This window comes from Erigeron canadensis, chromosome 4 (assembly GCF_010389155.1).
Source record: "Erigeron canadensis isolate Cc75 chromosome 4, C_canadensis_v1, whole genome shotgun sequence".
NCBI classification, from domain to species: Eukaryota; Viridiplantae; Streptophyta; class Magnoliopsida; order Asterales; family Asteraceae; genus Erigeron; species Erigeron canadensis.
This window is the reverse complement of record NC_057764.1, coordinates 43,415,567-43,441,253: the sequence shown is the minus strand read 5'-3', so window position 1 is coordinate 43,441,253 and position 25,687 is coordinate 43,415,567. Positions and strand designations below refer to the sequence as shown.

Below are 25,687 nucleotides of genomic sequence, written 5' to 3'. Positions count from 1 at the left end.
ATCCCTAAAAATCAAACTCAAGACCTTGAATAAAAGTAGGAGTGTCTCTGATCAATTAAACTAGCCATCATCTTCTAGTTAATTATTATACACAAATATTATATTACCTTATACTCTATTAGATGCGCTTTCCCATAAATATGACCTTAATTATACAACGTGTATATAAAATTACATCGAGGTATTGGTAAAAAGATTAATATTAGAAATACCTCATCATATAATAGTAAAATCCTGCACATAACCTATATTACGAGATGTTAATTATGAGTCGTTATAAATGATTCCAAGGAAAAACTCAAAATACACGTCACTCTAGAAAGTCAAACTCGTAAATTGGAGTAAAATCGAGAATGATTTCAATAAGTTGATCTAGCTTTCTAGCTTTCATTGTTTCGCTAGCTAGTAGAGTAGTTTAGAGAAATGCGGGGGAAAAAAATCATAAAACCAAAACTCTATGGTTTAAATTTGGATTTGTAATAAATGATAAAAATTAAATAATGTTAAATGAAATCATAAAAATTTCCACCCTATAAATTTTATGATAATTATATAACCATTTAATATATTTTAATCGAAATATTTAGAATTACGTATATATATATATAGTAGTAAATAAATTGCGTATCTTTGTTGTAAATAGCTAATAATATTTGTTGTATAAATATCACTTTTCTTAATAAAACATTAATGATAATAGTAATGTGCATAGTATAAATAATATTTTTATAATTGGAAACTTCCATTATATAAGGAGGCTTTAAGCCATTTGCCAAAGTGCCACTCTCAATTCTCCTCATCTAGTTCTTCATTCGATCCATATTCTTTAATTAACTATATATATTTGTTCAATATATTTCAAAAATGCCTTCAATTGCATTTGGTCGATTTGATGACTCGTTTAGCTTAGGCTCCATCAAAGCCTACATTGCCGAGTTCATCTCCACCCTCCTCTTTGTTTTCGCCGGTGTCGGCTCCGCCATCGCTTATGGTACATATATGCCATATTAATTTGTCGCCTTTCATTTACTTAATATTAATTTAACGTACATAATGTAATCTAGGAAAATATGTATATGTGTATATTTAATTCCCATGCAGAAATTTAAAACTTTGTACGTTATATAGTTGCATTAAATAATTATATACATGTTTGTGCTTGCAGCTAAATTGACAACGGATGCTGCCCTTGACCCACCGGGTCTGGTGGCTGTGGCGGTTGGCCATGCTTTAGCACTCTTTGTTGCGGTATCAATTGCAGCCAATATCTCCGGTGGACATGTCAATCCAGCTGTCACCTTCGGATTGGCTGTTGGTGGTCAGATCACTATCCTAACCGGTATCTTTTACGTGGTTGCACAACTTGCTGGCTCCATTGTCGCGTGCTACCTTCTTAGCTATGTCACCGGAGGATTAGTACGTAAATTTATCAAATTTAATTTATTTATATATACGTATAAAAATATATGGACGGGTTGGTCATATAAGTCGTAATTTGAATATGATCGAGTCACGAGTATGTTGACGTTAATTAATTATGTTAATTAAATGTTAGGTAAAACAATCACGTACATAGGTTCATTTAAATATGGTCAAAAATTGGCCAATCTAGCATACACGCATATTAAATAATATCAAACTGGTTTTTTTTTAGGCTGTGCCTACACACGGAGTTGCAGATGGAGTTGGAGCAATCCAAGGAGTTGTAATGGAAATCATTATCACCTTCGCATTGGTGTACACCGTTTACGCCACAGCATGTGATCCCAAGAAGGGTGCATTGGGAACAATTGCACCAATCGCCATTGGATTCATTGTTGGAGCCAACATTTTGGCCGCTGGCCCATTCTCTGGTGGATCAATGAACCCAGCCAGATCTTTCGGGCCAGCTGTTGCCAGTGGTGATTTCTCTGGCCACTGGATCTACTGGGTTGGACCACTCATTGGCGGTGGCTTAGCTGGAATCGTTTACCCCAATGTGTTCATGAACCAAGAACATGCTCCTCTTTCAAGTGATTATTAATTTCTTATCCTTAACAAGACCAATATGTGATTGTAATAAAAAGGAAGAAAAGCAATTTATTTGTTTTTGTTTCTTTTTCTTTTTCTATTTGATCTTTATTTATGAGAACATTTATGGAATTTTGGTCTTTTGTTGTTGTATGTTTTATTTGTAGTCGAAACTCATAAATTGATTATTGAGTGAAGTTGGTAGACGCAATGCAATTATGGATAAGTAGTGGTGGGTCTCTAATTGCTTTATTGGGCCTTTTTGTTTGGTTCTTTTCACTGTATGTGGATTAAGTGAGTGGGCCCATTTGTACAAATCATTACACGTGATTACCATGACTTATTTGACCCCCGACCCGAGTGACTGAGTGAGTACTGAGTAGTGACATCAAATCAAACTTTGTACCATTTTCTGGGTAGAAAAATGAGTGGTAGATTTTTTTTTTCCGAACCGCAAATTTCATTAATAAACTAGCAAGCAACTAGAAAATTACAAAAAACAATCATCCATCAATCAAAAAGTGAAATTACACCAATCCAACCAGATAGGAATCTAAACTTAGGGGAGAGGTGTAGTCGGCTTGTTTCATCGGCAAAAACCATCGGCAAAAATCGACAAATCGGCTACGCTATAGCATCTGGCTCGGCAAGTTTGGCTAGTTCCATCGGCTAGTTTTGGCCGATGCAAGTGAACGTTGGTCATAGGCAAGTGAACGTTGTGAGCGTTTTGTTTTTTTTTTAAAATTTTGGTCAAAGTGACTGTTTTTTTTTTAAATTTACAAAACTTACCCCTACATTATTTACTATATACAACACATATACTTTCATTTCCACTACTAAAAATTTTACTTATACTCTCCATATATCTCATCTCTTTCACATATTATCTTCAAAATGATTCCCACAAGAAAATCATCCAAAAAATACCGAGCACCAAGAAATCAACTCCCGTTTCAACTTCCTCGTCCCGTTGAACAAGACATTGAATTCGGCGGTTCTTCAAACCAATACCAAAACCGCGATTTCGGCGGTTCTTCTAGCCAACATCAAAACGAAACCCAAAACCTTGACCATGACTTTTCTCAATTGTTAAGCGATGGGTTCCCCGTCCAAGTCGACATGTGCCGCTTTGAACTTCCTTCCCAACCCACGAGACTCACTGAACCCACGATCACTTTTGTTGAAGACGATGATGATGTCCAAGAACAACCCGACGAGGCGTATGCAAATGTGCGCGACACCTCTAGCGAGGAGGTGGAGGCGCCACCTCCACCCGGTCGTGGGAAGGGGAAAAAAATCTCTACCTCCACGAGAGCACCCCCGATCGCGTGGAGTGCCGAAGATGAAGAATTGTTGGCCCAAGCTTATTTCCATATCTCTACGGATCTCGCCACCGGCGATCAACAAAGATATGAATCCTTTTGGAATAGGATTCTTGCATACTACAATACCAAACAAAAAAAACATCAACGAACACACCATCAACTGAACACAAAGTGGAAGAAAATGCAACCACTATTGAACGAGTTTAGCTGCATCTACAATCAAATGGTTAATTTTTTTTCCATATATACATATATACTTTTGTTCTACGTTTAATATATATATATACTTTTGTTCTATGTTTTATATATATACTTTTGTTCTATGTTTATATATATATATATATATATGTTATTTTTATGTGTTTGTAGAGGGAAGCCACCCTCGAACGTGAAAACCTTGCACGGGCGTTGCTACAATCCCAACTCGAGTTTCAACGCCAAAAGACGACGGAACTAGACCTCCAAATCTTTGGTGCACCTCACGAACACTTGGTCGAGCCCATGCGTACCATACAATTGGAACGCAAACGCGACATCGCCGAAAAATACGGGTGGCCATGTGATAACTTGTTTTAGTTTGTTATTTATTTTCTAGTTGTATTGTTTTTAATCCTAGTTTTAATTTGTATTTGTATTGTTTTTTAAATTTAATAAAAGTTTAGGGTGTGTTTTGTAAGTTTTTGAAATTGGCAAATTGGCAAGTTTTAGCACTATACCCACAAAATTGGCAAGATTTCGGCTAGTATTGGCAAGTTTTTGGCTACTACACTTGGCATCTCCTTATTGGTTTAATTTTTGTCAATTTAACCAATTTACCAACTACACCTCTCCCCCTAAGACCTGTTTTTAATCCAAAGGTAGGTTTTTGAGCTTTGATTTCCTGCTTGATTTTGTTTAGTATGATTGGTTTATCGTTGAATATCAAATCATTTCTACCTATCCAACAGTGGTAGATTTGTTTACAAACATACATGTATGAAATGAATAGTGATTGTACTACATGTAAAGAAAAAATAATAATCCAAGTACAACAACAACGACATTTAATGTAAGTGAAAACATGTTAACAATGATATTTAATCCTTTTGAAAACATGAAAATGATCGATATGGCCTATGTGACACCGTTTGACAGAGATGACCACAAGGATCTAGCAATTCAACTAAACAATCACACTTGGAGGATAAAACTCAACTCACAAATGGAGAATAACTTTGATTAAATTTGCATATATTTTGATCTGCCAACAAAAATGAACTTCCCCCAATTTATAGGCATAATAGAAAAAAATGTACGGATAGGATAAATTTAAAGGGAAATGGTGTAATAGGTAGTTTTGCCAAAGAAATTTGTAAAAACGGGAAGTCCGGTGTTGTTAACACCGAACTTACACAAATTATCAAAAGTCCGGCTTTGCCAATACCGTTCTTCCTTACGTGGCTCCAGGTGGCTTTGAGAGAGGGGGTGAAACTGAAAGGCCGGTGGTGTCATCACCGGACTTTGATTTTTCCTTTCAACACCGGCAATCGGAACACCGACCTCCACTTTCTCTTCTTTTTTCTTTTTAATGCTCGTTTTCACGTGTATCATTCTTTTTTTTTACCCATACACATACCAGCCCATGTACAGATGGTACAGCACAGATCGCAAATGCATCGGCAGCTGGTTTAAACGGAAAAGGGTGACACATCCAGCTGGGCTCGGGATTAATACTATCAATAATTGAACCATAATCATCACTACCTGCAGCTTCACTACAATAATCCTCGATCCTAAACCCGGGCCGGCCTGCTAAGCAGAGAAGTTTGGGACGAACCCAGCTGGATGATCCATTGGTTAGATGGCGGTTATGCATGTTTGCAAAAAAACGCGATTTGAGGAACGAGTGCCACTGTTTGCAAACGCTCTTGCAACGTTCTAGGGAGCTGACCGGCAACCTTGGTAAGATGTGCAAGAATATTATGCGTCTTGGAACAACTACTCTACCACCACCTTGGGCCATCATCGATCTTCTTAATTATAAATATATCAATTCGATTGCAAGTTTTCTATTTCGATCTCTTATAATTAATACGTACGTACGATAGCAAAGAAAAGAACCCTTAATTGCAACCGGATGAAATTAATTAGCTGGAAAGAACTTACTTAACACACAACTTTCGATGGCCGGTGATTAATGAGAAATAATAAAGCCGAAAAAGAAACACTAGATTGAAGACGTACCATACGGGCGAATAAAACTTTTAATTGATCAAGTATTCTTCGTATGAATTTTTTTTGGGATATACCAATACATGGTACCACCTCCTCTATATATAAACGATCCCTGACAATGTTTCAGCCCAACGACCCATGTGGTACATTTTTGGAAACTATAATAACTTGACTAACAATTAATTCCTAATACTAAGTTACCAATTATTTAATTAGTAATATTACTAAATAATGAATTTACTAATATTTTCAATTGCTATGTATACAGAAAAATTGTGTATATACAACGATTGAATATATCAAAATATTAATTTTAACTATTTATGAATTTAATCATCAAAACAATACAATAAAAAATAAAGATACACACACACACACACATATAGGGTGTATATATATATATAACCGACGTCATAGACATACTTCTTTTTATTACATTTTTGGTTATCGTATATCAATAAGAGGTCAAATGGGACATGGGACGATCCAAAATACAAATGGATTGAAGTTTTTCTGGGCCCAAAAGAGTGAACATTTATGGTGAAAACACATTAAATGTTTTACGTCCCAAGTTTCCTCTTAAAAAAGGACACAACTTTACCTTACTATACATCCAGTACATGGATATCTATTTAAAGAACAAAACAAGCAAAAAACAGGGGCCACACAAACACGCAATTTAAATTTTGGCAACTATGACCCCTCCAAACTAAATCTGCAGGATTGACAAAATGTTTGACATAAAGTTATGTATACATCGAAATCTAACTTATATACAAGCTCTGAACTTGTGCAAAAACAACCACGAGCGGGAGCATCTTCTGTTACCCGGTGATCATTATGGCATTGTTACTGTAAAACTTTTATCTTCTTCGTTATCCTTACTGGTTTCTCTTGTTGGACCTAGACCTTCGATGGCCCATGATTCAACTTCCATCTTCTTTGTTCTTTCTAGTTGTTTCACGAAGTTGAGTCGTTTAGATGTATATGGAGAAGGAATCTGTCGGATGAAAACAAGAAAGTTATCAAGAAACTAGTAGATGTGCTAATCTACCTATTTGTGCGAAACTGAGTCGATTGGCATTGCATTTATAATTAGATTACTTTATTCAAACACATTGGATGAGTACTTTAACAATAGCTATTGTAACTATATTTGATGCATTACTTATTCATGAAATTTTGAAAAAAATGGAAAAGAAAAGTTGGTAGGTCAACCCGCCTCACACAATTAGACATGTAGTAAAGTAAGAAATCATAAGATGAACAAGAGGGCATTTATGAGATGTACCAATGATGGAATGTACTTTTTGATTACTGCTAGCATTGCTGCATGGCCTACAGCTGATACCTTGCTCACAATGGTAAAAGATATGCAGAAGTTAAGATAAATACAATTACACTAGGATTATATACGGAATTTGATGAACAATTTGTATTTGGATGCTTACAGGAATTAACATCAAGATCGTGATTGGTACAAGAGTGGCAATATCATTGAGGGTTCTATTTATCTTCCCTCTTTCTCTACTTGTAAGCTTGTTGCCACACAATTGTTTCACAAGGAGCCGAGAGATATCCCTCACATCTATAAAGAGCAATTGAGTGCCCATCCATATGTCCTACATCACGATTCATATCAAACATCGCAGCAATTAATTCGCAATAATTCAAGGAGATCAAATGGGTTGACTGAGTCCAAAACTCCTAAAATTTTATAACTATTTGACACACAAGCTATTAACAATTATAGAAAAGAACTACAGATAACCAGCCAATTGTGGAAGCTTACATTACTAGCAGTAACCAACTTCATGGTATATTCCCTCACATAGCGTTTATATAAGGGTTGCTTATTAGTTCCACCTCCCTTCTTTGTATGTTTTACAGGGTCATTTCCAGCTAAACTGGCACCCTGAAAAAGGTAACAAAGGCCACACACAGAAAATTACCACTCTAACTCTAAACAACTAAACGTTGACAGATAAAGCTTGTAAATGATAAAACAATTTTACCTTCCTACTTGTAGATACATTTTGATTATTTATTCTTCTCATCAAATCAACCGGTTTCTGCTGAGCTTCTAGTAATATCGACGAGTTTGTCATCCCTTTATTATTTTGAACGGATGGTTCTGAAAATTTCATTAATTCACTGCAGGGAAAATAAAGATGCATAAGGTGATGATTTTTGAGGTATGAGGAAACCTCGTATAAAGAATATGGTAGATATATGGGTTTACCCTGATTTATCGTAAGCAGCCCAATACTCCTCAAGACAATAAGATAATAAGGTCTGACTACAAAATTTAAAAATAGATGTAATTTAGTAGATGCAATCAAGTAAGCAGGGTGTTTGAATGTACATTTACTGTTTGAACTTTATAATTGTAATAATCAGATACATAGTTGTCCGAGTGTTACATCAAATGAGCAACACGAACATTCTCAGCATAATGAAGAGGTAATTAGTGTAAATTTATATTACCCTTTAAACTGTCGGTTTTGTTGCAGATATCAGAGAGTGAAAAAAAAAGCAGAAATTGTTTAAATAAACGTTAATCCATTTCAAAACATATACGTAAACACTTCCTTATGATAGATTGACGAAATAATTTATCACCTTCGAAGCAAAAATGAAAGCAAATTTGCATCCATTGGTTGTTGAGAAGAATTGCAATAGTGAGCATATCCGCAAAAAACATCATAGCAAACAGTAAGCACAGTATAAAGAATTATTTCCTTTTCCGCCTGGATAGTCTGATGTCTTGATCTTCTTCCATCATGATGGAACTTGGTTCTAAGTGGCACATAGAAGTCAAGCCATCCAATTTCATCTATAACCACCTACAATCATATCAACCAAGACACCAAGTTATGATAGATTTAACACCCGGGTTAATATGAGAAACAGATCATGTAACTAACCTCGATGAAAAGCTGATACTCAGGTAGGGAGCTGAATTCAGGACATATATAAAGGCTGCCACACTCCAAGTAACTGAAAATATGACACTTCAAAATTATATAACTGGATTACTATCTAGACTGAATAATTGTTTGATACCTAGACTATTTAACCGTTAGAAAGTTGATCAATAGACCGATCTACCTGAGAAAGTCCTTGATCTGGTCATCAAGATCTTTTATGTTCATTTCTGACAAGAATAATCTTGTCTCTCGTCCAAGAAATGCAAAAATTCCAAGAGTAGCCAAAGTAGTCTCTTCAATCTGAAAACTCTCAGTAATTTATGATGAAATACGTGTTAATGGTATTGCTATATTCCATCTTACAGAACGGTAAGAAAAGATGGGAGTGAGATTTCTAACCTTGTCATTGAGTGTAAGTTTGCTTGTTAATACACTTTCTCTGTGAAATGCTGACACTAGTTTTTCCTGGACCAACCCAATCCAAAATTCAACATCTTCAATGTTCTTATTTGGCAAAACCTTTTTACCAAAATGCAATAAAAACTCGTCTTCATATCCTGCCTCAAGGGCCAAGTGCTGCAGCTTGTCTACTGTCACAAGACTGCATGATAACTCCATAAGCTCTACCAGGACATCATCAATTGACTCTGTTAATAAAGCACAAGCAACGCGGCCCGAACCCAGCTTTCTTACAGCCGCGCAGCAACTTATAGCCAAAATGACTCCTGCAACACCACTGAATGAATTATGTTTTAAATGTCTCCAAATTAATATATACTATTAATAGTAAAGTGCAAGCGATGACTTAATGGTCAACATGCCGACTTCATTTGCATACCTTCCAGCGTATTCAACAGACCACTTTTTGAACAATGGGATAAATGATCCTGCTATACGTGGAAGCTCCACAGTTCTAAACCACTGCACCAATCTGGGATGCTTGGCATTCAACTGATTCTCAACAAACTCGCCAAGAGACAATGTCTTAGCAGACAGACTGAGTTGAAAAGAAAACACGAATTTAGACCACATGGTTGATACTTGTTGGCATCATTGAGTACTAGAAAGAAGACAAGCCTAAATTTCTTTTTTCCATGAATTGTATACGAAATACAAAAAATTTATGGGAAGAAGAACTAAAGGACATCCACCCTTCCCCGTCCCAACAAAAGGAAAAAACGAAAAATAGTTTAATCCATAATATGATAAGGGCAAACAATTCCTTGCAAGAAAGCTAACCATGCTACATTTTAGCCAATCAATACCAAATGGTACTTACATTTCACTTACAGGACTGTTGAAACGCTTTTGAGAAAGAAATAACTCGACTTCAATTGCAGATTTCAGTAAACCATATACTGCTACCTGTAGATATATATAACCATGGCTTAGCATGTTGTTTGGTCTGTCGATTAAGCAAGGAAGGTACTTCTTTTTTTGGACAGAATACCTGATAAGCCATACGCTTATGCCAAGCATGCACATCCACTCCAATCCATGCATTTGAAAGTTCAGGCCCACTCCTGGCCAATTCCAAAGACTGAATTTCAAGCGAAAAGCTTTTGGCAGATTCGTGCAATGCCCGGACAAGACAATTAACACGGTTAATTTCCAATTCATCTGTGAGTGTTACGTCCAAATAAGGCTTATCCTCGGCAATGATATTGTCTCTACTCGAAGAAGCAATGGATGATAATGAACTTGATGAGGACCTACTTAGTCTGAGCATTTGAGATGAAATGCACAGTCTGATCAGGAACCCATGAAAAAAGTTATTTGTCGAAGAAACCCCGTTCTGTTGAAATTTTACACTAAACCCAGGCCTATAAGACTGATGAGCTGCGAACTTTGCCCTTTCTTCTGATCCAGCAGATTCCCTAATGCCATAATGATATAAATTAACGAACTTCATAAAAAGAATTTATTATAAGCGATTTTGAAATTATTTTTTCATATATCTAAACTCACTTACAAACTAAAACGTGTGAAACCATTGTGAGTGTCTTTTTCATGTGTGTATGTGTGTGTGTGTGTGTGTGTATCTTGCAGCGAATAAATGACAGTGTTATCTAATCCACGTAATAATCCTCCAAGAGAAGCATAATATAGCAGAATATTATTGCAGTCACTAATCCAACTCAGCTATATAAAAAAAGTAACCATTAAAGTAACCATTTTGGTTTCCAACCTTGTCGAAACATATTGAGATTAATAATGTTGAATATGCCTTAACCTTTCTGACCTTGATGCAAGACACGCACTCATACATTCAAAAATCTAGGATTAGCAGATATATCATCATTCTGATAGTTAACATCAATGTAGAGGACATTGTACATAAGTATTAGTGTCAATACACACTGCAAATAAATGCTAGGCATACATAACATGGTTCAATGATGCGTATGTGTGTGCTTATTGATAAGTCTACAGAGAAATCTCACTTGAAGTATGAATGGAATTGAAAGAGCTGACAAAACAAGAGAAAGGCCATAGGAGAATAAAAGCAGAACCTAAACCAGAATAGGATGTAAAGATTACATTTAAAAGCGAAATTGGGATCATTTGAGAATAAAGATTAAAACTGAATAGGTTAGACCATTCTGCAGAAGGGAACTACAATTGCATTTCGAGCGAAATGATTGAGGACAAGTCTAAAGTGGGACGTAAAAGGATGAGTTGCCAATTGGTCAATGTATGTATGCTACACAAGAACTTGTGCGCAAATGAGATGCTAACCAATGCTTCAATACTCCACCTTTTTTTCTAAATAATCTAATATCGAATTTAAATGTTAGAACTTGGTAAGACTATGCTAGCAGACTGATCATTGCATACATAAAAAAAGATAGGATTTATAACGATGACTTAGGCCAATCATATGCACAGGCTTTATTCATCACAGTCTTTAAAGTTCATTAATTTACTCCAAACATCAAGTCGTAGCTTGTGAAATAACTAAAAAAAATTTGTATTCCTCTCTGCACATAACTTTTCTTCTTACATTCTTGTTTGCATACAGATGGCAAGTTTCGTAAACACGCATTAACGACACTTTCAGTAGAATGTTTATGCTCATTGATTTATGAAGACACCAATCCGAAATAACGACAAGCAAGACTTTTATTGGCTTTAGCTTTCGAACAAAAACAGGTACTTGTTATTTTGTTAACAGAATTCGTATAACCCGAAACCGGTTACAATGCATGCTGTCTGTCTGTGTGTGTATGAGTATATAGATAACTACATATGCAGTAAACATTGAAAAATTAGGTTTGTATATATCACTATACCTAATTCACAAATGAATAATGTATCAATCATATGTACTGATTTCCTATTTTTAAAAAAAGGCTATACATTCAGCTATCTAATCTAACAATAATACAATACAATTTAATTATTATCCATGAAATAAAACTAAAAGTAGAAATGAAGTTAATATATATATAGTAGAGAGATCTTACTGGTAGTGCGATAAAAAAGTGGATTGATGATGATGTAGTAGAAATCCAGAGATAGCCATCCAAAGAAAATGAAAGGAACAAAAAAAGTGAATTGTAAGAAAGAGGGGGTGTAAAATGTGTAAACAAGGGAAAATTTAGGGGGGTGGGTTGGTGGGAGTCGGTTAAGGTTTGAAGATGGAACAGAAGATGTTATGGGGAATGGAACTACGCAGCGCCAAAGGCCAACAACACAACACCACCCACCCCCCCCTTTGCCCGTCTGTCACCCAAATTCTTATTTTTCAACTATTTCGTTTTATACCTACAAATTTTACAAAACTTTTTACTTTAAGATTTTGGTTATTAAGTCAGTTTGTACGTCCTCACTAAAAAGAATCCACTTCTGGATTTTTAGTAAATACCTATTATGTAGTAGTAATACACGGAACTTGACAAATTGTATTTTCGATTGTTTCATTCTTTGATTGTTGGATTTTAGGGCTATTTGTAAATAGCTGGTAAGTTGTACCAAAGACGTCATTGGTACCTTTTTTTACATTGCAATGCAACGATTCTAGGTGTGTTATTTTAATTCCAAGTCTTTCAACCCAAACTAACAATTAAGCATAAATCCGATTTATTTTATTTTTTTCTCTTTAAATTCTTAAAACATTATTCTTCTTATGACAATTTTTTCTTGGTATCATCTTCCCACGCATTTTTCAATACAATCTTCAATAACAAGTGGAACAACATCAATCAAGAAAATTCTTTGGTCTACCGTTCAAGGTTGTTGCTCTTCAATGTCGTCGAGATAAACAGTTTCGTGTGTATTATCATTAGTAGATACATCGTTATCTAATATGAATTCGGGTTCAACTTTTGATCCATCTTTATATTGATGAGAGAGTTATGAAAAGTCATCAAATGTAGTCATTTTCGTTGATGTTTTTCAAGAAAATTTGTAAAAAATTTACTTTAGCAACTTTAATTAGCAGCTTATAGTTTATAGGAATATGACTAATGATGTACCTCTTCGAAATGATTTCACATAGTTTTTGATAAAAACTCATATGTTAACTTGTTTATTCTTTTAATCTAAGTGACTGAATTGATAAATAATGACTGTATGGATTAAGTCAATACAGTTGTTTTTTGTTTATTAAGTAAAAAAATAAGCACTTTCGATGACTTAATAAATTAAATATTTTTGATTAAGTAATGACTTAATTTATTAATTAAGGCCCAAACAAACACTAAGTAAGTATGTTTTGTGTATAATAAGGTTTTGCTATCTCCAAGTTGGCAAGTTGTATTGGAGATGCCTTAATTATAAAAAATATATATAAATTTTTTGAAGAATTGAAAGAAAATTGAAGCAGTTCGACAAAATAGTCTTTTGTTAAGATCTGTTTATTTAAGTTAAACACGGACAAATCACGTATTTTGCGGGGATTATAAAATCGATATTGTTGAGTCTTCTAGAACATCAGATGAAAGACACTATTTGTATTTCCATTTTTATGAACTAGCATTACTTCTTATATTACACTTTTGTCAATATTTTATCTAGCCATGTTTAAATTACATATTGACCAGGACTCTTTCTATATATATATATATATATATAAAACTGTCGTTTAGTACATAAAGCCATTTAGTATAAGAATGTATTGTGAAAATCAATAGACTTGTCACCAAACTTGATTATTTAACGAAAAACATTTTATACGAGTAAAACTCAAGATTTAATACTTTTAAGTTTTTTTTCTGAACTTAATTAATATATATAGAAGAATGAACGCTATTTAATTAGTTAATATGTTAGTGTAAAAACTAAGTTATAGTCGATGTTGTATAAATAAAACATTAAACATATGTGAACATGTGTTATATTATTTTATGGTTTGACCCAAAATAAACAGCAAAATTAAGCAATATATGTGTGTTTTATGTCTCACGGTAGGTTAAACATCACTATAAAAATGGTGAATGTGCAACTCCAACGGCCATTTCATTTTTACATCTAGCTTCTTCCATATATATAATACACCTTTCATTAAGTTTTAATTGAACTTCACTCCAAATCCTAATGGCAAAACCCGATCAAACTACAGATCCGGTTCGGGCCAACAAAAACCAGCCTCCATTGTACAGAGGAGTCCGAATGCGTAGCTGGGGCAAATGGGTATCAGAAATACGACAACCAAGAAAAAAGTCACGTATTTGGCTAGGCACATTCTCTACGCCAGAAATGGCTGCTAGAGCTCATGACGTGGCGGCGTTATCCATCAAAGGAAACGCCGCTATTCTCAACTTTCCTCAACTTAAAGACTTGTTGCCACGCCCGGCTTCTATATCTCCACGTGACGTACAAGCTGCGGCTGCTAAAGCGGCCAAAATGCAAGAATTTAGCATGGAGCAAACTCGACCGTGTCGTCTTGATGAACATAATAAGAATGATTCTAGCACTAGCAACTCGGATGAGCTTGATGAGATCATCGAGTTGCCGAGTTTAGAGGGGTGTTTGGATCACTCACCCGGATCGTTGATGATGATTGACTCGATTGATGGATGGATGTACGGTTCTACGTGGATGGTTGCTGATGATCAACATCATATGGATGGTTTCACTGGAGATCGATTATGGTGATCAAGTGGCCAAAGGGCCAGGTTTTTGAAGCCAGCTAAGCTAGCTTATTATATATATTAATATTAATTTGGGATTGTTTTTTGATTAATTAGTTGGTTAGCTAGTGATCATATACGGAGTATATCATTATGGCGCGCTGTATTTGACATGAATTGACATTACCTATGGATGAGAAATCTTAACCCTCCTTAATTAAATAGCTTAAATATATGTATAATATATATATATCTTTAAATTAAATTTTTTTTTTTTCTTAAGGCATGAAATGTACGTAATATGTATTTCTTGATGTATAGTGCAAGAATATGGTAAATATTATGCATTAGAATGCGCGTAAATATATAGCAACATTAGGTTTCAGCGTGAAAACTAACACGCTGGTTTTTGGCAGGCATGGTTGTCAATTTCATCTTGCCACGAGATGGTATGTACACTACGTACTGCGGTAATAAGCAGCATGTGCGTGTAGTTTTTCTTTTTTAGTTAGTCAATATATATGTCATGACGATAATCAAAAATAAACTCGATCGATATGGTTTTAGTGTGATGTTAATTATTTCCGCTCTATGCAAAATCATCAATAGTCAAAAACTTGTAATTACCAACAAGAAATTAGCTCAATGAAAAGGGAAAAAATAAATAATTTTTACCTTTCACATGTAATATAGAGAAGAAGTGGACTTTAGAACCACTCATAATTTAATTAACGGTATCAGTGTTTTATAGGTCCTTCTTAATTAAGTCCTAATCTTAGACCATCTGGGCTCAAATTGATATCCCCCCCCCCCCCCCCCCCCCCCCCCCCTTTTTTGAAACATACTAAAAATTAATTAACCAAATGACTATGAGTAGAAAGGTACAAGCTAGTTTAAATGATTACTTTGTCTTCAATGTAGAATAGAGAAGTAGTTGAGTTTTAATTTTAAATGGTCAAAATTCAAGTCTTGATACTATCTTATATTAAATGTATCAACAGTATGGTGTTGAACTCTCTTAGTTGTAATGTAATCTCATTACATATCTTGGATCTTGAATGGATATAATTTCATTTTTGCTTTTCAAACAGAAACATAATTGACCACACGTACAAATCAACACATGTATTTTACGATAATGATGAGTTATTCACCTATCATTCATTATAAATACAAAATTTCGACGTCAATTAGTTAGATTTTGAAAAATAAATACTAGGTAAATGACTTGATGGATTGAGACTCAAAATTCTTTATTTTGACCAAATTTTAGCCGCTTGATGACTTTGGAATAGTAATGGCTTTTGATATATAGTTCAAAACTTGACACCCTTACTAAAGGCATGATTGGTAAAGGACTTCTAAAGTGGTTTTTAGTACTTAAAATTATGGGGTTTTTGAAATAAGCTCTTATTTATAATAATAAATCCCAGTTTAGATATCGTGTTGAGAAAAAGAGGTCCAATCTTTAAAAAAGTTCTTGAAAATATTTAAAATAAAAACTTTTAAAATGAGGACAATAAAAAAAACTCAGCTTTTAACCTGACTCATCCGTCTAAGTAACACCTAGCTTGATGGTTAAAATTTAAAAGAATTAATTTATTAAGTATTAGAAACCACGTTCGTTTGCACGGGTGGAGTAACTGAAATTGTTTAGTTGTAGAGGTTCCGTTAGAATAGCCGTTGATCATGACACAATTGAGAAATATAAAGAAAAAATAGTAACATAAATTTCAAAGTTTAAGCCGCCCCCATAAAAATCTAAACTTCAAAGTGCGCCACTAAACCCGGTTTGTTTTTTAACGGTATTGGACTTTTATCCCTGAGTTTTTTTTTTTTTTTTTTTCTTTTATTCGTTACTAAATCCAAAAACAAAAATAGTAACATAAGATTTGACAAGCTTCAAATAATTATCAACTATCTTAAATGATGGAATCAAGCTTTATTGATTTAACTAAAGTTATCAAAAGTTTTGACACATAGCACGTACTAATTATTATATCCCCAAATAGTTATATTGACAAATGAAATTTGAAAGTAAAAAGTATCTTAAAAGATCAACATATTGATAAATTCAAGTAGTCGAAGAAAATAGACCAAAAAGGAGCTCGAAGTCGGCACTGAGTTCTGTTAGAGACAGAATATAGGAAGTTGATGACTATAGTTTTCTGTTTCTTTTTTTTTTTTTCTTTAATTTTAAATTAATGTAAATGACGAGTTTAACGTACTTACGAGAAAATAAATAGAGTGTAAATATTCTTCGTTAGATTGGCACTTCTCATAGAGTACAAATTTCATCCTACTTTCGTTCGTCTCTCGAGCAATCAATACTTGCATTGAATAAATTATGATATAATTGAGCACAATATACATTGAATATATATATTATCTGGGTACGTATAAAAAATGATTTGTCATTCTCGAATGACCGGAACAAAGAAAACCTTTCTCCATATATAAGCATACAAAATGCTTACGGAAACTGGGTGAACATTTTGATGGGCATTTTGTAGCTATCATGATAAATCGGCATATTGGTATGATAACTCCATTGGAGTAATTGGCCTAAAAATGGATTCATTTAATGACCCGAAGAAAAAAACTTTCTGTGTATACCCGTTTGCATAAGATCGAAGCCATTTACTAGCGTTGGTCATGAGTTAGATAACTAAGATTGTCTTATAAAGTATTGTATTAATGTATTTTCTTAGATTGAACATATATAACAAGTAATTACATTAAAATATAAGACAAGCGCTTGCGTCACTACTACTCCTTTTTTATAGTAAAACTAAGACATTTAAAAACTACATTCATAGATCATGGCATCATAACATTACTATGCACCCATTGGATCCTTCCAAATAGCTCAAATGTCTTAGGTGCAAGAATTCTAAGAGTATCAAATGTAAAGGATATAAAAAAGTATTGGTAGTCAAGACACGCCTTGTCGTGTTGTCCACTTTGCATGAAATAGTTTTTAAAGCAGCATGACTTGCTGTGAAGCTGCATCATAAACCCACGAACTAAGCACATATATGTTTCCCCATATCCAACCAAAGATAAAAGTATCTCATGTCAAGGTATTTCACAAAACACTTACTTGTTCATCCCCGAATGTATATACGACCAAAAACGCTATTTTGTTAAAATTTAAGTAACAATATGAGTTGTGGTTGTAAGTATTTGAATACATTTTGTATGAGCTAGGCGACGTCAATCTTGCTTTTACCAGGTCTTATTTGTCGTTACCACTTGCAACTGATGTGACTCGATCGATTCATTAAATATCCAAATTAATGAATACGTACGTACTCCTCATTCGAGAACGATTCCATTCACCGTCCCATGTCGTGTCCCAAGAGCAAATATGTATATGCACTAGTCGACGTACATCATTGATTTCGGTACCATGTTCATGTGCTATTTTAAAAAAAAAAACTTGTCAGTGAATTAAGTTTAAACTTTGACTCATTGTATCTTAAATTAATTTCAAGATCTTCTTAGATAGATATCGTTTAAAAATCATGTTTACTCAAATTTCTCGTTAGGAGCGTTTCCATGGAAGTTTGTTTTGTAGGTGGCCTAAATTTGGGTATCAATTAGTTGAAAGTTGACTCGAATACCATTAGTTCCCCTAGGCGTTACAATATCCTGTTTTTTGGGGTGGTTTTTCTTCATCACAAATATGACATTTAGTTTGTCTTTAAAATACAAATATTGTCACTAAATTTCTTTTTTATGTTTAGAATAATGTTATACTCGTATTACAGTATAGTTAAAAAAAATGTTGGGGTGCTGATTGAGAAGATAGTAATACCATTTTATAACATGTAATATATGAGTAATGACAACATTTAGGATTTTCATCATCACAAAAATTACATTAACACTTCATATATTTAATAATCACTCTACGTATAAACTTAATTTTGACATAGAAGTTAAAATGTTGTTGTTTTTCTTTTGTTTTTGTCATGTTAGTTTGTGTAAAGAAATTATACAGATTAAAAGAAGAAAGTATAATTATGTTATATATATTTCTATAATGATATATTAAAAGTTTAAAACAAGTCTGGCTTGGGTTCATGCCCAAATACTTCTTTTTCTGGCAAGATTTAGACTCCGGGCCTTCTTAAATAGACCGTCAGGCCGATATCGATATATAAAAGTGCGGTGTTAATTCTTTCCAAGTTACCCTTGTATTTCATTTGATAAATGAAAACCTTAACTAACATTTAAATAACTGTCTCAAATTTTATTATTTACAGTCTGCATACATTATCGAGGTCACTTTAACAAAGCTCACATAAGATTTGTTCAAGATTGAAAGTTTTGTTGCACAAATATGAGTGCCCCATTATCTAAAATATATTACTTGATCGGGAGTGTACAAGGACCAAATGGACATAATGTAACTGTACCAAAAATAACCACCACTACTCCACTTTAGTTTGTGTCATTTTATTAGGCATATAATTGACTGCTTTAAAGAATCACATGATGTTTGACTTCCGTAGTGTGAAGTTGCTAAATATACTTAATGGCCCCTGAACATGATTTCTCATTCAAGATAGTAATATAGGTTATACCATTAATGGAAAGGTAGTAATTTTTGTACCAAATAAATTGATAAATTTACCACAACAGTGCATTAAACAGTTGTACAGTATGCTATATAATTTATATCTTGTGGTAAGTTTATCAATTTTAGTGGTACTAATATGACTCTTAATGGAAAGTTGTGTCATACTAATCCAAAAACATAAACATGTCTTAACGACCACATAAACCATACCGCAATTATGTGAAGTTTAAATACGCGGGTTCGATCCTTCGAGGTGTCCAGATCATGTGGGAATTAGGATGAAGGTATTTTACCGGCATCAATATGGCTCATACAGGGTGGGTCGATGGATATCCAATTGTGGTACTGGGGCTAGGGTTCCCCTTTACCCTTTTTTTAAAACCATACTGCAGCATTATCCATATTATGGCTTTCTAGGCACCTATAAGAAACATGCTACATTTGAACAACTCAACAGGGATGTGTTTCGTTTGTAAGTTTGGGAATCAAGGAATGTGAATGAAAGTGACAAATGTTATCTGTTTTTGTGAGAAATAGATATAGAGTATAAATCGGTAGTTGGGTTTTATATTCTCATTCCCATTCCTACCGGTTACTATGCCAATAGTATAAACGCAACTAAAACCAAACACCATTTAAATGAACACATTAAATTGTTGATTATTGGGCTCGCCCATTTGGACCTACAAGGCATGTTGAGCTTTAGATAAACTGACAGGAAATCTACACCATCATACACAATGCTACAAATGACACTTTCTTATTGGTGCGAGTAAAATTTTAAATACAAATGTCGACTCTAGAAACCATTTCCGCCAAAATTTAAATCTACCCAACCACCTCTAAATATAACAAGAAAGGGATTTCAACTAGCAGATTCAGCCTGTTACAACTTGTAAATGAGCTAATGGAAAGAGAGGTGGTTGAAGCAATATTTCTCATCCTGGTTGCACACCTTTGTTTGGCTGTAAGCATGCAAAGAACTGCCACGGGTTGAGGTTCTACTTGCTAACTGACGCACCTCAGTAACCATAACCTAGTCAAGAAGACAGTTATGCATTAAGATTTATCCTCTTGATCAATAAAAAAACTCCCTAAACCAAAACTATAAGCAAAAAGATATGAAAAAGTGAAAGCAAATTGCATGAAGAGCCATGTACAAATTTCAACATGGTATTTCAAGGAAGAGTAGATTGTTTTTATAGAACTTCTGTGAACATTTGAAAATTAATGGCTTTTTCTGAGGTAAAAATAAGTTGGACGAAATTTGAGCAAACTTGGTTAGCACAGTATATAATACTCGCAACAGAAATTATAAAATCAAGAAAGTTGTTTTAGTTAACAGCTCAAATACCTGAGTTGTCCATGGGGTTCCCAGCAGGCATGGGTTCAGGCTCCTTGATCTCCACAACCACGGCATCTGATGTCAGGAAGGTCTTTGCAACTGATGATGCATGCTCCAAGCAGCATCTCACCACCTGCAATAGTTCCATATAATGACTACCACTATTTAGAATTTTGAGCACATTTAGGACTGAGAAGCTCAACATTTTACACTTGCTAGTTGCTAATAAAGAATTTTACAGACACCAAAGATATTTCAAGAACTGAAAATGCTTACCTTTGTGGGATCAATAATACCAGCAGCCATCAAATCCTCATATTTCCCAGTTGCAGCATTGTAACCAAACTTGGGATTGTCACTTGATAGGACCTGCAAATTAGATATACAGAGTCAACCGCACGTCACCATTTTCCTAAAAAATGAATTTCATGTAGGGGCGACCACAAACACTTTATAATCCATTTGACCATCCAACCCCGCCTCATTCCTTGTTAGTGTCAAAGCATTTAGCTTGACCCAATTTACCAGTTAAACATACAACTAGGCACTAGCCCAAATAAATATTTAGTTCCAGCAGAAGTTTGGCTTAAAGTATCAGAGCTACCCAACCGACCAAGAGGTTGTAGGTTCAAGTCCCATCAGGAACTCAAATGTGAGTTAGCACTAGCCACTAAAAAAGGAGCACATTTGTGGGTAGACGAGCCTACTTGCCACCTCTAGACTAAAAGAGGTTCGACTAAACCAAAAAATACCTTCTCAATCACCACGCTTCCATTAACACCAGCATTCTTTGCAATCAGCTTCATGGGGTAGCAAAGTGCCCTCTTAACAATATCTGCTCCAACCTTCTGTTCATCATTGTCAAGGGTGTCTTTGATACTGTCAACCTTAGCAGCAAGTCGCAATAGAGTGCACCCACCCCCTACTACAATGCCTTCCGCAACAGCCGCCTGCAGGATGTCAGAAATTTAACCAAGTTAAGCAATGACGTGACTGAAAAACAAATATGCTAATAAATGTAAAAATAGAATATAACATTACCTTTGTTGCATTTAAAGCATCCTCTACTCTCAATTTCTTTTCTTTAAGTTCTGTTTCTGTTTGTGCCCCAACCTGGAATATTTGTTGAATTTGAGAAACCTGGTACTCATTTTACATTTACACAAGAAATCATAAAAAATTCACCTGGATAACAGCGACACCCCCGGATAATTTGGCAATTCTTTCATTCAACTTTTCCTTTTCATAGTCCTGTTCTGCTGCCTGTAAGATCAGTTAGAATAGATATCAGTAACTTTAGAAAGAGAAAAGAGAGTATTAGAAGTTTTTACGAGAGTTTTATCAGAAATGCACCTCAACAAGGTTTCTAATCTGGACAACTCGTTTATTGACCAACTCCTGGGTGGTGCCGTCACCAACAATAGTTGTTGTATCCTTGGTCAAGACCACCTTAGCAGCAAGTCCTAAAACCTCACTCCCGGCAGTCTCAAGGTTTAACCCGATCTCCTCTCTGATGACGGTCCCTGAATCAATATGCAAAGAGACGAAATAGGAAAAAATGCAGGTAAGGAACTCAATGCAGATCATAAAGTCATAATATGTTAAATAAAATAAGTGGACAAGTAAATATGGACCATTCAACACATCAAAATAGCTTTGCATAACTCACACCGGCCAATTTATAAGCAAATAGGTCAAAATTACTACTTGAGAAAACAAGAAACACTTGCCTCCAGTAAGAACAGCGATATCATCAAGATATTGACTCTTGCGTTCACCAAATCCAGGTGCTTTAAGTGCAGCGATCTTTAGTGATCCTCGAAGCTTGTTCACTACAAGGGTAGCAAGAGCTTCCTGCTCAATGTCCTCTGCTATAATCAATATCGGGTACCCTCCCTTAATGGCATCTTCCAAAACACTAACTAAATCTCTTGCATTTGTTATCTTCTTATCAACCAAAAGCAACTAGACACATGAAACATAGATTAGAATCTAAAATTGGAACAAAATAAACAATGATATGACATAATATTAGTATTACCTTGCAGTTTTCATACTCAACGGTCATTTTCTCACTGTCGGTAACGAAATATGGAGAAATGTAACCACGGTCAAACTGCATGCCTTCCACAACATACATGTAGTTTTCAGCGCTTTTTCCTTCTTCAAGAGTCACCACACCTTGCCTTCCGACTTTGCTCATTGCTTCAGCAATCATACTTCCCACTTCAATGTTGTTCCCTGCACTTACTGCTGCCACATCTGCTAGCTCACTGTCTTCAACCTGCAATTTAACAAACGATTAGCATCTAGATGTTTAAACTAATCACCAAATGAAGGTTTCTTTAAGCACTACAAATTCGGCATGCTGAACATACAGTTGGTTTAAATTTTGGTTACAGTAACTAGTAATGTAAAACTCACATCTTTTGACATTCGTTTAAGCTCTTCAACCAGTGCTTTGGTAGTTTTTTCAATACCTCTTGTTATCTGAATCGGGTTAGCACCAGCAGCTACCACCTGAAGAATATAGCTTCATTAGTATATGAACCCTTCGAAATCCAGAACTCTTAAAATGTACATATACCTTAACACCCTCGTTAATCAAGCCTTGTGCTAGAACAACAGAAGTTGTAGTCCCATCACCGGCCAAATCATTTGTCTTTGAAGCCGCTTGTCTCACCAACTTGGCACCAATGTTCTCAACAGGATCTTCCAATTCAACCTAAATTGACAGAAATATAGTATAAAAACCTTATTTTTAATGGGTATCATGCATGCATTCAAATATATACACGGCAAAAAAGGCCATATAAAAACAGATAATCATCCTAATTGTAGACCTCAAACAAAGAAGATAAGAAGTGTGCCTTTAGTTGTAAAAGAATTTCAAGAAAATGAGAAACGTTTTTTTATCTCTAGAAAACAATTCAAAAACTTGACAACACATTCAGTTTTTGTTCCCATGTTTACGAAACATAAGAATCCCTCCAATTTTGAATAGAAATTAATTCCAACATAAAGTGAGCTTTCAAAAACATAACCACAAATAAGATTATAAGAAAAGTAAGTTTTCAGTTTTCGATGAAAACTTTCCTAACAAAATCTTACACTGAACACCTTTTTAATCCAATGAAACTTTCTTTTAGTGAACACCCCCATATTTATACACCAAAACAAGCCCCAAGTTCCTAACTAACCCAATTCTCAAAAGGCAAAGGTAACCATGTCACAATTAGTCAATCATGCATTACAAGATTCACAACTACAACGTATAAAGATAATCCCAAGTCAAGCCAATGCAATGTACCTCTTTAGCCACGGTTACACCGTCATTTACAATTTTGGGAGAACCGTACTTGCTCTCAAGCACTACATTACGCCCTTTTGGACCAAGAGTCACTCCAACTAAATCCGCAAGCTTGTTAACACCAGCCTACAGAAATACATACATGTGTAATTATGTAAGTATACACACACACACACACACACACAAATCCAATCAAAAATCACAAATTAACAAATTTCAGTTTCAAAACTACCTGCAGCTTCTTAACGGCAGACCCATCCTTGTTAAGATACAACTCTTTGGCCATCGCTTTAACCTTGAGCGAACTTCTCTTCTGCAGAACTACATTCTGATTTCTCTGCCCAATTCGGCTCGAAGATATTGAAGAAAACGAAGACAAGGGAGTGATAGATGCCATTCTTCTTATAAATCCTCAATCACTTAACTACAAAACACCGATAAACCGATAACACGACATTAGCCAGTCTCACAAAATAACCGAAAACAATACTTGTATTAACTTACATGTAACTTAACTCAGCTTTTTCGTTTAAATTAAGGGAAAATGATTTATGATGTTAACATCATCTTTGTTGGATGGTGTTGCTCTCACAAACTCACTTAAATCAATTTCTACACATGTCAAAAAGCCCCCCATGATTTTAATGGTTTGTGAGAGAAACATCATCCAACCAAAATAATGTTAACATCATCCAAGTTATCCCCAATTATAATGATAATAAAAAAATTAACCTATCTTTAAATGAACAAAAAAACAAACATGGTCCTAGTTACTAAAAATAATGAATTTTAAGATGACATGGGATTTTGTTTTGTAAAACATGTTAGAGACACAGGAAATACATCAGAAATGAATAATAAATAGAATACTAAGACATGATAAGGTCCTTGAGCTAAGTCACATCAATAACCTAAAATTATTCAATACTCACATATATTAATGATAATAACAATAACTATATAACTAGTATTGATAGATAGATAGATAGATATATTATTTAACTATGATAATAATAAGAGATATATATTTGCAAAGGAAGTAATTGGAAAGCTGTAAAAATGAATGGAGAATATGTGAAAATGAAATTAAATTGGAAAATACATACATATAGAGATAACAGAACAAATAGGATTGGGAACTGATAATTGTTACCTGAAAAATTAGAAAGAGAGACGAGGATAGAAGAGAGAGAGAGAGAGTAGAGTAGGTGTGAGTTTGTTGAGTGAAAGAGTGAGTTTGGGATAAGAAAACCTTTTTTAGGGTTTATGAGAAGATAAGGGTGACGTCAGTCTCATCAAGCTCCGGCTTCATGGAATCTTCTAGAATTTATTCCGACTTTTTTTACTACTACAGTTCACTACTTTTTAACGGATTGATCCCTGGTCAACATAGTTCAAATCAAATCAAATCATAAATCACTGGTAGTAGTGTGGGGTTTACTTTGGTAGGAGTGGAGATGATTGGAAGGGGTTAGTGAATGGTCTAAATCTGTTGTTTAAAACCAAAAATCATGCTTCTATATATGTGTTTTTGTAAAGATGTAGTCCGGTCCATCTCGTGAGAGAAAGTCTGGAGTTCGATTCTTAGGAATGATAAACTTTCGGTTTTTTCCTCCGAATACTTGTAACGGCTTATAGTCAATGTGCAAGATTTCACCATTATACGGTAAGATTGTCCTAATGTCATATAACGACTAGATGTTTATGTGTCAAAATTTAATGGATTAGACATACTTTTAAGCATATTTATTAGCATATCTATCATTATCCAAAAAAAATACCAAAACCATGGATAGATTTACTACACAATAAAACTTTATAACATATTATACAAGACAATAAAACTCGTGTGTAATACATATATCATGTTACGATATCAATATTACTTGTA

The 25,687-nt window shown here is 34.5% G+C and overlaps 4 protein-coding genes across 4 annotated transcripts; 2 read left to right on the top strand and 2 right to left on the bottom strand.

Annotated features, from left to right (window-relative positions):
- Positions 1-770: 770 nt before the first annotated feature.
- LOC122594999 (aquaporin TIP2-1-like) lies at positions 771-2,142 on the top strand. The gene is made up of 3 exons (XM_043767278.1): positions 771-991; positions 1,166-1,416; positions 1,655-2,142. The coding sequence occupies exons 1-3, from the start codon at positions 865-867 to the stop codon at positions 2,021-2,023; spliced, it is 747 nt and encodes a 248-aa protein (XP_043623213.1). The 5' UTR covers positions 771-864; the 3' UTR covers positions 2,024-2,142.
- A 3,921-nt stretch (positions 2,143-6,063) lies between these two features.
- LOC122595596 lies at positions 6,064-12,224 on the bottom strand. Its single transcript, XM_043767989.1, has 14 exons — positions 11,947-12,224; positions 9,930-10,356; positions 9,759-9,844; positions 9,318-9,476; positions 8,879-9,215; positions 8,661-8,779; positions 8,477-8,549; positions 8,172-8,395; positions 7,792-7,848; positions 7,565-7,703; positions 7,342-7,464; positions 7,001-7,171; positions 6,841-6,900; positions 6,064-6,549 (listed from the first exon to the last, which is right to left on the bottom strand). Exons 1-14 carry the CDS (start codon positions 12,003-12,005, stop codon positions 6,388-6,390), a joined length of 2,196 nt encoding a protein of 731 aa, XP_043623924.1. The 5' UTR covers positions 12,006-12,224; the 3' UTR covers positions 6,064-6,387.
- Positions 12,225-14,017: 1,793 nt separating this feature from the next.
- Positions 14,018-14,745, top strand: LOC122597682 (dehydration-responsive element-binding protein 3-like). Its single transcript, XM_043770255.1, has one exon. It carries the CDS (start codon positions 14,018-14,020, stop codon positions 14,576-14,578), a length of 561 nt encoding a protein of 186 aa, XP_043626190.1. The 3' UTR covers positions 14,579-14,745.
- A 5,030-nt stretch (positions 14,746-19,775) lies between these two features.
- On the bottom strand, positions 19,776-25,030 carry LOC122598694 (ruBisCO large subunit-binding protein subunit beta, chloroplastic). Its single transcript, XM_043771270.1, has 14 exons — positions 24,950-25,030; positions 24,029-24,220; positions 23,797-23,922; positions 23,074-23,211; positions 22,911-23,006; positions 22,528-22,770; positions 22,217-22,451; positions 21,840-22,009; positions 21,672-21,749; positions 21,528-21,599; positions 21,239-21,436; positions 20,763-20,855; positions 20,496-20,619; positions 19,776-20,177 (listed from the first exon to the last, which is right to left on the bottom strand). The coding sequence occupies exons 2-14, from the start codon at positions 24,191-24,193 to the stop codon at positions 20,164-20,166; spliced, it is 1,752 nt and encodes a 583-aa protein (XP_043627205.1). The 5' UTR covers positions 24,194-24,220; positions 24,950-25,030; the 3' UTR covers positions 19,776-20,163.
- Between the last annotated feature and the right edge of the window lie 657 nt (positions 25,031-25,687).